At 42.5% G+C, this 16393-nt stretch overlaps 1 protein-coding gene across 27 annotated transcripts in view; it reads right to left on the reverse strand.

Annotated features, from left to right (window-relative positions):
- CACNA1D (calcium voltage-gated channel subunit alpha1 D) overlaps nucleotides 1–16393 on the reverse strand; it is a 347101-nt gene that overhangs the window by 151534 nt on the left and 179174 nt on the right. For all 27 annotated transcript variants that reach the window (XR_015151536.1, XR_015151535.1, XR_015151538.1 and 24 more), the window contains exons 4-7: nucleotides 15975–16114; nucleotides 5987–6129; nucleotides 1203–1355; nucleotides 458–654 (exon numbers count right to left, since the gene is read on the reverse strand). Coding sequence is in view for 23 of the 27 variants with exons in the window: in XM_086367471.1 (XP_086223597.1) it covers nucleotides 458–654; nucleotides 1203–1355; nucleotides 5987–6129; nucleotides 15975–16114 (633 nt within the window). In the remaining 4 variants the exon portion in view is untranslated. The remainder of the gene's footprint in view (nucleotides 1–457; nucleotides 655–1202; nucleotides 1356–5986; nucleotides 6130–15974; nucleotides 16115–16393) is intronic.

Consider the following 16393-nt stretch of genomic DNA (forward strand, 5'->3'; position numbering starts at 1 on the left):
GAAAAGAATCCAATTAATTGATGTTTTCTACCTTCCATTTAGGACCTGGTAGAGAAACCTGCCTCTAGGTATAAAAGATTAGTTTTAGTCTATGTAAGTCCGGGGGCCTCTTACTCTGGGGAATGACCCTGGGCTCTTCAAGTTTAATCAGGACAGCCCTGGCATGCTGGAGTTCCTCCAACAAAGGGAACTACTGGGCATGCTCAGTAGTAAGTCCCCAGGAGACACTGGGGATGCGAGGAAGTCCACGTCCTGTAGCAGCTTTCTGCAGCTGAAAGCAAGACCCTGACGGGGAGACGTTAATGGGTCTTGCTGAGTGAAAAGGCGGTCTGCTTCCCTTCCCAAAGAACTCACTTCCAGGGGGTCTTTTCCAGCCAGCTCCCCAATGGCTCTAGCTAATGAAACACTTTTATCCGAGGAAAGCACGCTCCGTCAATTTCCTCCGCAAGCTGCTTACCCAGTAGAGCACGTCTGTCCAGCCCTCCATGGTGATGCACTGAAACACGGTGAGCATGGCAAAGGCAAAGTTGTCAAAGTTGGTGATGCCGCCATTGGGGCCAGCCCAGCCACTCCTACACTCCGTGCCATTGGCAGTGCACTGGCGTCCGTTCCCTGAGAACGCACACGGCGCTGGGTCCTCTTCAGCCACCATATCTGCAAACGGAAGTGGCAGGCTTCACTACCCAGGGCAGGAATGACCCTCGGGAGCCCATGCCTCCCTCCTCTGTCCTCACTCCCACAGCACCTTTCCTCAGCCTATACAGACTGACAGTATTTTTTAAAAAAATATTACATTTTACTCATTTGGCTGTGTCAGGTCTTAATGCAGCACATGAGATCTAGTTCCTGACCAAGAGTCGAATCTGGGACCCCTGCATTGGGAGTACGGACTCCTAGCCACTGGACTACCAGGGGAGTCCCAGAGAAATATTATTGATTCACCTCATACTCCAGTTTCAGGGGGACCCCCCAATCTTGTTGCCAGAACACATTACATAGGAAATTAAGATAGAAAAAGAGACTAAATTCTCATTAATTCTAAATATAATTCACACTAAGAACTGGCTTAGATTTACCAATGGATTTGGCTTTCCATTTTTTTCACCCTCCCTCTGTTTTAGATTTTCCCCAAACCAGAAAAGTTGTTTTGGGGAAAGCCAAATTTTTAAATAGTCTGGTTAGCAACCATTTTCATTACTCACCTGAGTCAGCAAAAAAACATGTTTTGTGCATTTTTCCAATAAAAAGCTCCAATCCTATAATAGCATAGATTATGATTACAAATAATACCAAAAGGGCTATGTGAAGGAGGGGAACCATGGCTTTTATAATGGAGTTCAGGACAACTTGTAAACCTAGGAAAGACAAAAACAAGTTTGTGAGCCAGCAAAATATTTCAGGGATACGTTTATGTACTTCCTAATGATGCCTGTTCTGTATGGGGCACATGGTAATAAAACTCAAGGAGGTATTTCAGAGCTTTGAATTAACATGAAACCTGGGTGTGAGATAAGTTAAAAAGATCCTCTCAAAGATCATCTACTCTAACTCCCTTAACTAGAAAGATGGGAAAACTGAGGCCTAGAGAGGGAACGGCTGGATACAAAAGTCACTCATTTCTGCATTTGTTCATGCACTCAACAAAATTCCTTGAACATCCGCCACATGGCAAACATAAGGCGGAGTGTTTTGGGGACTATGAAGATGTATTACACAATGTGGTTCCTCCCAGAGGTGAGGTTCCAGTGGGAGACGTAAGCATTACACATGAATTACTCTAAGGTAGCCCACAGATGCTAGATGAGTAACATCACACAGTGAAAATCAAAGGAAGGATGAAAGACATCACTTCTGAGTGCAGTGTGGAGGAAGAGGGCTGGGCAGGAGCCTCCCTCTCTGGAGGGCCTGAAGGCCAAGCAGGATGGATTTCCATAGGCAGATGGGTCGTGGGCATGGGAGAGAGGCTGCTCCAAGCAGGGGAAGAAAGTATCCAAAGCACAGAAGAAAGTGAGTGTCATGTGAGCCAGGGATGGCGAGTCTTGGTTGGCGGTCATGCGGTGCAAAAGGGTAGCAGAAAAGGCAAGCAGATTGCAGCTGCAATCTACTAAGTAGCTCTGGGTTCTGGATTCGGATTACAGGGCCAGACTTTAGTCTACTTTAGGGGACTTTAGAGGCTTTAGAGGCCAGACTTTAGAGGCTGTCAAAAGACAGCTTCTTCATTTATTCTAAATAAGAGAAAATCAAACAAATGTTTCATAACATGTATACATGGGAAAGAGCCAAGAAAACTCAAAAGGCAGCCTTTTTAGAAAGATAAAAAGTGAAAGTTGCTCAGTCGTGTCCAACTCTTTGCTATCCCGTGGACTATAGCCTGCCAGGCTCCTCTGTCCATGAAATTCTCCAGGCAAGAGTGCTACAGTGGGTTGCCATTTCCTTCTCCAGGGGAATTTTCCCAACCTAGTGATGGAACCTGGGTCTCCTGCATTGCAGGCAGATTCTTTACCATTTGAGCCACTAGGGAAGCCCCTTATCAAGACAAGTGGGGATGCAAAAGGCAAAACAGGCAGAGAAGTAGCTGGAGGGTGCTGGGCTCTCCAGGGAGGACAGGGTGAGGATCCAGAAGAGATCAGAACTCAGCAAGTGAGTCTGAGTTAGAGGAAGGTGCCCAGGTTGGCAGGGTCATGAGGCTAACCCTGGGGCCTGAGCAAAAGGAGGCTCCCCTGGAGTGGGGGAGGTGAAAGAGCGTTAGAGGAAGGGGAGGGTGAGGACTGAACACCTGGTGAGTCTGATCACTTCACAGGAAGGAGGCTGTGCCCTGCGGCTGAACCTCAGACCTTAGAGATGAGGGAGAGATGTGCAAACCTTGGAGCTACCCACACCTGCAGCAACACTGAGAGCCATGGTACAGGAAGAGAAAAGACCAGGCCAAGAGGGACAGTGGGGCAATACTCAGGACCAGGTGGAAGGAAGCAGGAGCTGGAGGGAGAGCGGTCAGCAGGAAACCACAGCCAACTAGATGCAGGCCCCCTGACACCTTGCACGCGCCCTGCACAGTGAGACACGTGGCCACCACTGAGACCCACCTCAGCTTCTCCACCATCAACAGACACACCTTCCCAGGCATTTTTAACAATTGCAGGTACTTAAGCAATCACTAGTCCACAGCTGCCAATCAGCACAGGAAAGAGCATGACCCAGAGCCCCCAATCCATCTTTCTCCCCCTTTTCTTTTTCTTTCCCTTCCTCTCCCTGCTCTCTCTCTCCTCCAAAGTGCCCTTTTCTAGTTTCTTCTCACAGTAGCTTCCCAATACATATCCAAGGAAAGAACGAAGAGGCTGAGATGCTAGAATGAAATACATTAGAAATCAGAACACACCGAGCAAAGAGAAAAATACTTATCAGCAGTAACAGTAAAAGTTCACCTTGATATGAAGTACACGGGAAGAGGTGGGGGACGGGATGGGGAGGGAAGAATGATAAGAGGTTTTTCAGACTCACAAAGAACTTCTTTCCAGACTTTCATTAAGACAAAATCCTACATGCTGCCTTCGGATATTTAAATGTTCAAATGATGTCTTCTGAAGAAAACAATGATCAATAGGATGACTTGTAATGTTTTCATCTTCCATAAGGAATAGATGAAGAGAAAAAGAAACATATGCTCTAATCTACTTGGACAAGACGGGGTTTGTTTGTTTTTTCATTTGGTTGTTATTTTAAGACATGCAAGGGCCATCCAAAATCATCATCCAGCATTAGCTCTTCTCAACTGAATGGCAGTGAGCCCTATGTTTCATAAATATGTTTATTGTAACTGTAATATTTCAGATGGGCCACATTTATGAAATAATGACATTATATCTTCAAGTCCATGTGTACACTTTCATGGTATTAGGCTCTTTTGTACACGACCAATGTGTCCAGCAGATTTCACAGAGCTCTAACCAAGGAAGCTGTGAAATGGAGCAGAAAGAACACTGAGCCAGGAACTAGGAGGCCAAGGGTCTGGTCCCATCTGGCCACCCACTAGCTGTGAGAACCTGCCCAAGGTTTCTGCAAGCTTCCTCACCTAGAAGACAGTGCTCTTGGACCAGATGATCTTGATGGTTGTTTCCTATATAATGCTCGAGGATTCTCATATGTACTTATTACCTGAGAGTGGGTGGTGAAGAGCTCCACACACATCTGAAGGACTCTATTTGAAACACATATTTACCTTCCATGGAAGGAACTTATGTCCACATACACACACAAAATCAGTCTTGCAGGACAGTCTGAGTTGTCTTCAGAAGGGATTAGACATCTCCGAGGTACTTGTAAACAGTCACACCTTCCCAGGCATTTTTAACAATTGCAGGTACTTAAGAAATCACTAGTCCACAGCTGCCAACCAGCACAGGAAAGAGCATGACCCAGAGCCCCCAATCCATCTCCCCAAAGCCCAGCGGGGTCTGGTGAGAGACTTGGATGCTCCCCACAGGGCAGTTAACGAACACAGGCTGAGAAGTCCTCACGTATGACTCAGATCCACAGAGCCACAGCACCCGCGCGTCTGCTCACAACAGAAATACCGCAGGCAGGCTGGCCTGTCATTTGCTCTTTGGGGGAAAAAGTTGCCGTGGTTACTTTGAAATTAGATTAAGCTGTAACAACTGAATCTGAAACCTCATGTTTGCTCACTGAACTTCTCATTTAATCATGGCACACGCAACAGGGCCAGTCATTTTCAAGGTATGTCTATTTTTCTCAATTGCTTCCAGACGGTACTGTGGCTTTGACTTGTGCTGATCTTTTTCAATGAAAAATAAATGAACCATCTGGAAAAACAAGTACACACAAAACACCACTTCCTACATTTTAAAATGTTAAATTTGGAAGGTTTGTTTTTTTTTTTTTTTTCCAGAGAATTTTTGGTGCATTCTGAGTGCCAGTGGGTTTAATACAATTTTATGAAAAACTTCTGAAGAAGCAAAAACATGATCTGTGCTCTTTTGAAGGTTTTATGAGCTGTGAAAAAAAGGCACACCCTGCAATCCCATAGCCATCCTGCAGCTGGAAGCAGGCAGTCACCTCACAGCCACAGTCCTTGGAGAGGCACTAGTATCTGCCCTCAGAAGTCCCCAAGAGAGATGTCCTCTCACGGGCAGAGCCCAGGGAAGCACACGCCTTGCTCCTTATGCAAATTCCTGGCTGGGGCATGGATGGGGCATCTTTTCCATTTTCAGGTGGCACTGGATCTGGCCTGGAGATCTGGAGCAAAGAAGCAAACAAGGGCCTGGCACGGACAGGTACCATAGACGAGCGGGTGACACAGCATCTCCCACACTGAGCACCCCGTCCAACTCCAGACTTTGTGCTGAAGGCTCTCTCTGCATTACTGCAATCAGACCTTACAACCACCTTCCGGCAGGTGCTACTGTGCCCTACACACAGGGAGGACCCAGAAGCATCCACTTCCTCCCACAATGGGATGGGCACAGCCCCTCTGCGGGACAGTTAAGTAGACGCTTTAGGATTCCAGGCCCTTGCGGCTCACTTTGAGAAAAGGCAGTCAGCTGAGCCCTCTGACACTCCTGTCTATATAACCCACCATGCTCAGAGGGGCAGGCCTGAAAGTGGGAGGAAGTGATGGTGGTGATGGTGTCAGAGGCTGAAGACCAGACTGCAGCCAGGAGGCCTGAACTCACGGTCTCCTACCACCATTCACTTGGCCTCTGCCCAAGAGAAAGGTCTCTCTTCTACAAAATTAGGAAGACAATGATCACTACCGTCCCTACTCTACTCCCACTGGGGCTGTCGCAGGGACCCAAAGTGACAACATAGCAAGAGCACTTTGTACACAGTGAAGGCCTCCACGGTGTCGCCTGCAGAGACCCTGGCTGGAGAACAGCAACTCACCTTATCACGCCCTGCTTCATAATCCCGAGACCCACCCAGAAGAAAACCATCCACAAAATCCTGGCTTTAGGAAACGAAACGTGCTTACTGGGCACTCCTGATACTAGTCGAAGTGGTCGTAACACTCGAAAGGCGCGGAGGGCTTTGACGTCAAAGCCTCCTGATTTGCCACTGGAGTGGTTACCGCCTTCTGTTTCTTTGGTTAATTGTTCCAAAATTACACTAAACAATCTGAAAGAAGAAGAGAGGAAGAAATGTTAGAGTCTGTCACCCAGGGAAGCAAAACAGGATGGTGAGCATAGCTATTTTTGAACAAAAGCTAATTCTGTAAGGCTGATGCTTACGGGAAAGCAAGGCAGAGGTGAGAACTGGGCTGTGACCCCTGGCTAGGATCCTACATCTAAAAGGACCAGAGATGGGACTGATCTCACCTGTTTTCCTGCCAATGGAGCATCCTAGCAAGATAGCCCCCTGGATCCCTCATGAATCCCCTCTTTCAATGACGACAATGGAATTGCCCAAACAGCAGTAATGACGACAATAATCATAGCAGTTCCCATTCATGAGCGCTCACCATGTGCTAAGCACTTTTCGTCAGTTATCTTGTTAATCCTCAAAAATGTTATGCAGTGGAGATCATGGGCACTAAATTACATGTGAGGAAGCAAACTTGGTGAGAACAACCAACCTGCCCAAGGCCACACAACACATGGCAAAACTAACATATGAATCCAGGTATGTTGGCCTCACTGAATGTAGGTTCCACATGTTAAGTGGAAGTCACTTCAGTCGTGTCCAACTCTGCGACCCCATGGACTGCAGTCCACCAGGCTTCTCTGTCCATGGGATTCTCCAGGCAAGAATATTGGAGTGGGTTGCCATTTCCTTTTCCAGGGGACCTTCCCGACCCAGGGATCCAACCCAAGTCTCTCAAGTTTCTTCCACTGGGAAGCAGGTTCTTTACCACAATGGCAGGGAACTGTCGTCTCTCTGTTCGTTTAGTCTGTTTCAGCCCAGTGCCAAAAACAGTTCCTGACCACAGGAGGCACTCAAGAAATATATGATGAATAAGTCAATGAGTGAATAACTCCAAACTCCCAAATCTTATTCAGTATGTTATACCACTTCCAATACAGTCACTGAGTCACACAGCCCCACCTCCATCCTCACAGGGATGTTCAGGGCATGCTGTAAATCACAGATGCCAAGGAGCTGAGCAAAAGCCAAATGCAGAAACCTAAGACAAGGTACTAATATCGTCATTTTCTCTTTTGAAATGTGAATAATATTGTATCTGGCAGCCACCACAAATTTTTTCCTATTCTCAGAAGGTTTTTTGAATAAAGCTATTTTCAGGCAATCCACTCACTTGACAGTTACTTTTGCTCTTTCAAATAAACATTTTTTTTTCAAATAAACATTTGTTCTTTGGAATTGTTGCTTGTTTTTCAGAATAAATAGAAATTTGCCCCTTTCAAACAGAACTGACTCAGGCCAATCAGATTGTGGAAATGATTGGCCCAGCAACAAAGAAAAGGTTTCCAAAGTTTAATTAGCAGCTAAAGTAGAAACTCTGCCCCCACTGGCATGCCTCAGGATAGCCAAGACACTAAGTCCATAAAATACAGGGTGGTCTGATTACAGCCCTGATGGGGCAGAGCCATAGCCTTCTGGGGTGTTTAAAGATGGGTCATTTGTTTTAATAACAGTACCACAATTAGCAGTGAACTTCAGGGGGTGGGAGGCAGGGCAAGTGGAGCAGGAGTATGTCAGGTCTTTACCTTTTCAAAGCTACAGAAGGCAGGCTCTTTCTGGTTATGGGAAATGTATCCCATTTATGACAGGTCTCTCTCTCTCTCTCATTAGCACAGTTTTGTCATTACTGTAAATCCCCCCCAGTCAAGGCTGATGTTAAAAGTCTGCCCTCCCAAACAAGTTCACAGTGTCACAAAAACAAAGCCAAAGGAAGAAAGAAAACCTCCAACTCTTCTGAAATGCAGCAGCCACAGGAATTTTCATCCCAAAGGGTTAGGAAAATAATTTACGCAGGTGGTGACTTAAGATTGCTTTCAAGTATGAGTGTTTTGCAATGTACACAACATGGCCCTTTGCTCCCCTGTTCTTCAGTGACGCCCTTGAAAACAGGTGAACAATGCCCCCCTCACTGAGGAGCCTGAGTCAGACACGGAAAGCTGACTGTTGTTTCCAGGCGGCCAGAGGCCTCAGGGGCCAGGCCTTGCTTCCATTCCTAAGAGCTAGGAGGTTTTAGGAAAGTCTCTTTCCTTCTTGGGGCCTTAGTTTATGTCGGTGGAAACTGAGAAAACTGATTAAATGATACAGAAGCCTGTCCTTCCCATTCTAATATTCTGTGAGATTACACCTTTCATTGTCCTCCCCTTCCACCCAACCAAATTAAGTACCGTGTGCCTGAAGAGATGAGGACAAAAGAAGAAAGTATTTGATCCTCAGTTGTTATTAAAAGCATATCTCCAGACAGAAGGAAAAGGCAAGGAGCTACCCAAACTGACACAAATTAGAAGTAAGGGAATGAGCCCCTCGTGTTCACAAAGCTTATGTGATGAGCTTGAATGCCTGCAAGACATGTTTATCGGAAAATTTAGAGGAGAGGAATACAAGTTGGCTCAGATCAAACTTTTCTATACAGAGAATTACATCAGCTCTGGTAGACACGTTGAACCTTCCTGTGGTCACATTATAACAGTTAACATTTTAGAAAATATCAATTACTTTCCTAACGTCTCTGTTATTGGGAATCTTGACAAAAGCAATAGGTCATGGTTGACTTGGAATGGAAAATCCATTGGATTAAGATAGAATCGGCAGTTGGAAACTTTAGTGAGTAGGAATTTGATTCAAGTAAAGACATAACAATTAAATTTTCCTTTTTAAACTTTTCTTCTGCTCTTTGACTATACTTTTGTACATATTTTAAATAAAGGATAATCTGATGTTCTAAAGGTCTTCATATTTAATGAGAAAAAAAGATCGAGGCCAGTTCAACTTGAGTTTCTTAGATGATTTTTTTTACGTAAACCAACTTTACTGTGGCTTACTTTATATAAAATAAAATGCAAGCATTTAATGAGTACAGTGAGACAGGTTTTGACAAAGCCATGAGCCCAAGTAACAAACACTCAAACAGTTCTCTCATGCCTCTTTACAGTCATCCTCAGCTCAGCCTCAGGTGTCCACTGACTTTATCAGTTTTATCATGTAGATTTGTTTTGTTTTTATTTCCTTTTCTAGAATCTTACATGAATAGAGTCATACAGCATGTTCTCCTTTTATCTTTTGTTCACCATAGTTTTGAGATCATCCAAGCTGCTACATCGGAGAAGGCAGTGGCACCCCACTCCAGTACTCTTGCCTGGAAAATCCCATGGGCAGAGGAGCCTGGTGGGCTGCAGTCCATGGGGTCGTGAAGAGTCGGACACAACTGAGTGACTTCACTTTCACTTTTCACTTTCATGCATTGGAGAAGGAAATGGCAACCCACTCCAGTGTTCTGGCCTGCAGAATCCCAGGGATGGGGGAGCCTGGTGGGCTGCCGTCTATGGGGTCACACAGAGTCGGACACGACTGAGGCGACTTAGCAGCGGGAGCAGCAAGCTGCTACATTTTATTGTTGAATTATATTCCACTATATGAACATACCACAATGAGTTTATCCATTTATCTGCTGAAGAATATTTGGGTTGTTACCAGTTTCTCTCTACTATGAAGTCTCTTTGTGAACATGTATTTTAACTTATTTTGGTTAAGTACTCAAGAACAGGACTGGTCATATGAACACTGTATAGTTATCTTTGTAAGAAATTGGCAAACTTTTCCAAAGTGATATTACCATTTTCTATTTCTATAAGCAGTGTGTAAGAGTTCCAGTTGCTCCATATCTTGTTTAACATCTGGTATTGTCAATCTTTTTACTAATACTAGTGGGCATGTAATGCTATGTCACTGTTTTAATTGGCATTTCTCCAATTATCAATAACACTGAACATCTTTTCAGGTGCTTGTTGACCATTTACACATCTTTTGTGAAGATCTGTTCAAATTTTTTGCCCATTTATGTACTGGGTCATATTCTTACCTTCTAGTTATAAGGGTTCGTTACAAATTCTGAATACAAGTCCATGGTCATATATATGTAGTGGGAATATTATTTCCCAATCTGGGCCGTATCTTTTTATTTTCTTCACAGTGTCTCTTTTGAATAAAAGTTTTAATTTTGATAAGGTTCAAAAATTCTATTATTTCTTTTGTGGCAAATGCTTTTTCAGGTCCTAAGAAGTTTCTACCTAGCCCAAAGTCATAAAAATTTTCTCCTATAAATACAGTTTTAGCCTTTAAATATAGGTTTATGATTCATTTTAAGGCATTATTCGTATATGGTATGAGGTAAGAATAGAGAAAGTCGTCTTTTTCACACGGACAGTTGTTCCAGCACTATTTGTTGAAAATTGTTTCCTTAATCCATTGAGTCATCATGACACCTCTATCTAAAATCCGTTGATCACATCCATATGGGCGTACTTCTAAACTTTCTATTTTGTTCCACTGATCTGTATTTCTACCTCTTATTCTAGTACCACACTGTCTTGAGAACTGTGGCTTTGTAGACCGTCTTAAAATCAGGTTCCAGGTTTGTTCTTACAGATTTCCTTGGCTAGTCTAGAGCCTCTCTAATTGTCATATAAAACTTTGAATAAATTTGTCAGTCTCTGCAACAATCTTACTGGGATTTAGATTAGATTCAATCTATATCACAATTTGGGAACGACTGATATTCTAACAATATTGAGTCTTCCAGTCCATGAATTGGAACATTGGGTCTTCCAGTTGATAACATGTATTTAGGTCTTTTTTAATTTCTCTCAGGAGGTTTGGTCATTGTCAGTGTACTATTTATCCCTCAATAGTCCATGGGTTTGATGATATAATAAATAATAATGTTAACATTTCTTTTTCAAATTGTTCATGACTAATATATAGAAATTTACATGCTTCTTTAAAACACTGCTAAATTCTTTCAAAACATCCTTTCATATTATTTTAATCTTAAGTTCACTGAGATTTGTTTCATGACCCAGAATATGTCTTTACTGCTGAATGTTCCACATGCACGTGAAAAGAATGTGCATTCTGCTCCTGATGGGCACAGTGCTCTGAAAAATCAATTTCCTCGAGTTGGTTGATGGGACTGTTCAGAAGTCCCTATATCCTTAAAGATTTTCTGGCTAGATGGTCTATCAACACTTCCAAGAGAGGAGGATTAAAGTGTACAACTGCAATTGAAGATTTCTCTATTCCCCCCTTTCATTTCCATCAGTTTGTGCTTCATGTATTTTGAAGATCTGTTATTAGGCACATATATCATCACAGCATATAAGCCTACCAGCCAATCTACATACACATATGCACACACCACATACACGTTTAGGATTATTACATCTTCTTTTAGAGAAGGAAATGACAACCCACTCCAGTACTCTTGCCTGGAAAATCCCATGGATGGAGGAGCCTGGTAGGCTGCAGTCCATGGAGCTGCTAAGAGTTGGACATGACTGAGCGACTTCACTTTCACTTTTCACTTTCATGCATTGGAGAAGGAAATGGCAACCCACTCCAGTGTTCTGGCCTGGAGAATCCCAGGGACGGGGGAGCCTGGTGGGCTGCCGTCTATGGGGTCGCACAGAGTCAGACACGACTGAAGCGACTTAGCAGTACATCTTCTTTATGAAATGACTCCTTTATCATTATGAAATGTCTGCATCCTTGATAACATTTCCTGTTCTGAAGTCTACTTTGTTGGTTATTAACAAAGCTTTCTTTTGATTGGTTTTTAATTTTGATTAGTTTTGCATGATATATAGTTTTCTGTCCATTTATGTTGGGTTTAGTCACTCAATCATGTCCGTCTCTTTGTGACCCCATGGACTATAGCCTGCCAGCCTTCTCTGTCCATGGAATTTCCCCAGAAAGAATACTGGAGTGGGTTGCCATTTCCTTCACCAGGGGATCAAACTCCCACAATGGCAAGCAGATTTTTTTTTTAACCACTGAGTCACCTGGGAAGCCTCTTCTCTCCTTTCACTTTCAAATTATTTGTCTTTGTAAATTAGGTTTCTTATAGAATTGAGTGTTTTTCCATCCTAACACCAAATACATGTATAAAATCTGATAACCTCTGGATTTTAAATAAGGGTATAGCTGGGTTTAAATCTATCATCTTGTTATTTGCTCTCTACTTGCTCTATCCACCAAACTTTTCTTTCCTGCTTATTGAAAAAAGAATTAAATGAGCTTTTCAAGAATTCCATTTAATCTCTAATACAGACTTATCAACTATACCTCTTTATTTTTTGAGTGTCTCTTCTAGATCCAGTGTCAGCACAAGTTTTCTGTGGAGTGCCAGAGAGCAACTATTTTAGGATTTGCAGGCCACAGGGTCTCTGTGACAACTAGTCAACTTTTCCATCCTAACACCAAATAGCCATAAACATGAGTGAGTGTGACTGTCTTCCAATAAAACTTAATCTGTTAAAGCAGACAGCCAAATACTTTGTCAATGTAGGAGGTGAAAAAGGCAGTAAATGTCTTTTTTGTCTATGAGCTGAAGCTTGCTGGTCTATGCTCTATGGTTTACCATAAACTCTTTAACTTCTCATTGTCTACCTTCAAATAATTCTACCAAGTGTACAAGCACTTTTCTATGCTATATGGATATTTCCTTGGGTCTATCCTTCATGCTATTTTTATATTTTACTTTCATAGATGCTATAAACCCCACAATCCACTGCTATTATTTTTGCTTTAAACAATCAATTGCTACAAAGAAACTTTAAAATGAGGAAAAAATGTTTTCATATTCATACATGCATTTACCCTTTCTGGCATTCTTCATTCCTTTTGTATGGATTTGTATTTCTTACTAATGTCTTTCATCAGTGTGAAGAAATTCCTTTGTATTTCTTAAGGTGCAGGTCTCCTGGTGGCAAATTCTCAGCTGTGGTTTGTCTGAAAAATTTTCTTTCTTACTTCAATTTTTTAAGGTATCTTCACTGAATAAGAATTCGAGGTGGACCTTTTCCTCTAGAACTCTAAAAATTTCTGTTGTCTTCTGGATTGCATAGTTGTTGACAAGAGGTCTACAATGACTTTTTCTCTACTTTTAAGATTTCTCCTTATCTTTGGTCTTGAGCAATTTGATTATGATCATGATATGCCTTGACGCAGCTTTCTTCGTCTTCACTTTGGGCTTTGTTGACCTTCTTGGATTTGTGAGTCTAAGTTTTTCATCACGTTTAGAAAATATGGACTATTTCTTCAAATATTTTTGTCTCCCCTCTATCTTCTATCTTCTGGGACTCCAAGTATATGAATAATAGATTATGTCAGACGGTAAAGCGTGTGTCTACAATGTGGGAGACCAGGGTTCGACCCCTGGGTCAGGAAGATTCCCTAGAGAAGGAAATGGCAACCCACTCCAGTACTCTTGCCTAGAAAATCCCATGGATGGAGGAGCCTGGTGTCCATGGGGTCACAAAGAGTCGGGCACGACTGAGCGACTTCACTTCACTTCACCCCACAGGTCACTAAGGTGGTATTCCTTTATTTTCCATCATTATTTTTGTGTGTTACTGCTATGTCTTCAAATTACTTGATTATTCTATTGAGTCTACTCTGCTGTAACATCAATCCAGGGAATTTTTCGTTTCAGATATATTTTCCAGCTCTCAAAGTTCCATTTGGTTCTGTCTTACATTGTCCCATCTTTTCTCACTGTGGTCATATATTCCTTTTAAGTATATAAACATGTTTATAATAGTTTGTAAAGGCTTGTAAAGTAATTCTCCACTAATTCCATCCTGTCTGTCATTTCTAGGTCTGCCTCTATTAATGGAATTTCCCACTAGTTATGGATCACATTTCTTCAAAGTCTAGAAATATTTGACTGGATGCTGAACACTTTATCTGGATTTTGTTGTCTTCCTTTAAAGAGTGTTGAGTTTGGCTTTGGCGGGCATTTAAGTTACTTGAAAGTCAGTCTGCTCCTTTTCAGGCTTTTTTTCAAATACTATTAGCAGGGGTTTCAGGTAGTTTTTACAGTAGTACAGGAGTTGTCAAAACTGTTTTATAAGGGGCCAGACAGTAAATATTTTAGGCTTTCTGGACCTCAACCGCATAACTCAACTATGTAAACAAATGCTTGTGACTGTGTTACAATAAAACTTTATTTACAAACATTGGTAGCAGGTTGAATTCGGCCCACTGATCACAGTTTGCCAACACTCACTCAAGAGTTAGTTTAGCTGTACTATTGATGGCCCTTCTGGGGTTTCTACTGACAGTCCAGGGTGTTCAACAAGGTCTTTCCACTCTGGTTGGTTATAACTTGAACAAATCCCAGACCTATATGAACCCTAGTTATTAGTCAGCTGTAGCCCCCAGCTCTTCCTTTTTCCCTAGTAGTATTCTTTGCCTGGACTTATGGACTATCATCCCATGTACGTGTAGCTTAGGCTTCAGCCAAACCTCAAGAGGGCCCCAAGGCATATTTATGGACCTCTTCCTCTGAATAGGTCCCTCGCTGCTCCCATACCATGCCTCTCCAATTTTAGCCATCTCAACCTTCCTAAACTCTCGTCTCTGTCTCTGCAACTCAATGAGATCGCCACTCTCTGCTTGATTCCCTCCCTGTCTTTGTGCTGTATGATAGTCGGAAAAGTGCCTCCAGATGGAAAGTTGATTGCAGGGTGGGACAAAAGAAATGGAGCTAAGATGAACAGACGGTCCAGAGTCAGGAGAGTTACACCAAGATTATTCCAGAACCGAGAGGCCTGTAAGGCTCCTGCTTGCCATTCTTTGTTAGAGTTCACCAAATACAGGAAGGCGTGATACATATCAACTGCCTGTTCATTTCAGTTGCACTATCTTTGCCATAATGCCTTAGGGGCCAATGTACTAGGGTGGCTTTTGCAAAAGTTAATATTTTTTTCCATAAGTCTAATAATACTGTTGGGCTACCATTTTGGATCCCACTCTATCTTCCTAGATTTGAAAGAAGAGGCTCAAAATTTATCCCACTCTCCAAATATCCAGCACTATTAGTCTCCCATGAAAAAGTAAAGGATTCATGATAAATAATAATCCAAAAGAAAAAATCACCTTGCTCAACTGCAAAAAGCATTTGAATGAAGTTATGGAGATGAAAACAGAAAGGCCATTTAATAATTTCTCTCTATGGGAATACATACCATTTTAGGAACAACCCATCTTACAGCTAGGCAACTAAGACTGAGTGAAGGGATAGATCTTATTTTCCTGTGTAGGTATTTGGTCCAAAGACCCAGCATTCCTCTGACACTGATTCATTTCTCTCTTGCTGGAAACATTTCCAGGTGTTGAAGGACCAAACTAACACAGGCCACTGTTTTTTAACATTCTCCTTTAACTCAAACTGTTGGTGTCTTCTTCCTGTGACAGGATGCGGGGATAGCGTCTGCTTCTCTGCATTCTCTGGCTTATTTCACTTCATGCCGGATATCTGACATTTTTCAAGCACTTGTTTTGTTATTTGAAATGGGATAGTAGTGTGCCAAATCTTTTCCCCCAAGGCAGCAGAAAAAAATTAATAGCTTTGCTCAAGGGATGTTAAATAGCAGAGTATCTCACTGCTATGAAGGATTTATTACTGCTTTATTTTGGTTTTTTAACTTAACAGGGTGTTAAGTATAAGAGCTCTACACGTTGGACTCAAACCACCAGCAGAGCTGGCCTATTTGTAAAGGCCCAAGGCCTTGTAAGAAGAACCCTCTCACATCACTAGCTGAGCTTGAACTTCCTTCCTTAACACGTTCCTCAAAGAGGGAGTAACAGCAATGAGAGAATTTCAAATTGGTCTCTGGCATCGCCAGGCTTCAAAGAACTCCTGACAGGTTCTGGCTACAATCACCAGCATAAAGCATCAAGCCTGTGCCCTTAAAATACTGTTTTCTGTTACTCCCCACCTTCCATGTTCCAAAAAAACACTTCCCCAAGTAAAAGGGACTTACCCTACTATGACTATAACAAAATCCAGTAAATTCCATCCATTCCTAACATAAGCATTAGGATGTAGCAATAATCCATATGCTATAATCTTCAAAAATGTTTCGACTGTAAAAATAATCAGGAAGGCATATTCTACTTTTTCCTGTGAAGAGAAACAAAGAAACAAAACAAAAAATTGGGGGTGGGGGAGAAGAAGAAAAAGAAATAGGGGTTAGAATCAGTGTCTCAGAAATACTAGCATTTAACTCCAAGCCAAGTTTTATTATGAGAAATGAACAATTAACACTACACCTGGAGCAAGAAGGCATTTTAATTCTAACACTGACTGTCTCATAAGCAACTACGTGTAAAGCACTTTTCATCCTGGACTGCACGCTCGCTCCTTGCCACCTGCCTTGATGTGTGCATGGTGACCCTGCCT

The sequence above is a fragment of the Bos grunniens genome, chromosome 22 (assembly GCF_055505025.1).
Source record: "Bos grunniens cultivar Pamir isolate PY7600 chromosome 22, Bosgru_T2T1.0, whole genome shotgun sequence".
Taxonomy (NCBI): Eukaryota; Metazoa; Chordata; class Mammalia; order Artiodactyla; family Bovidae; genus Bos; species Bos grunniens.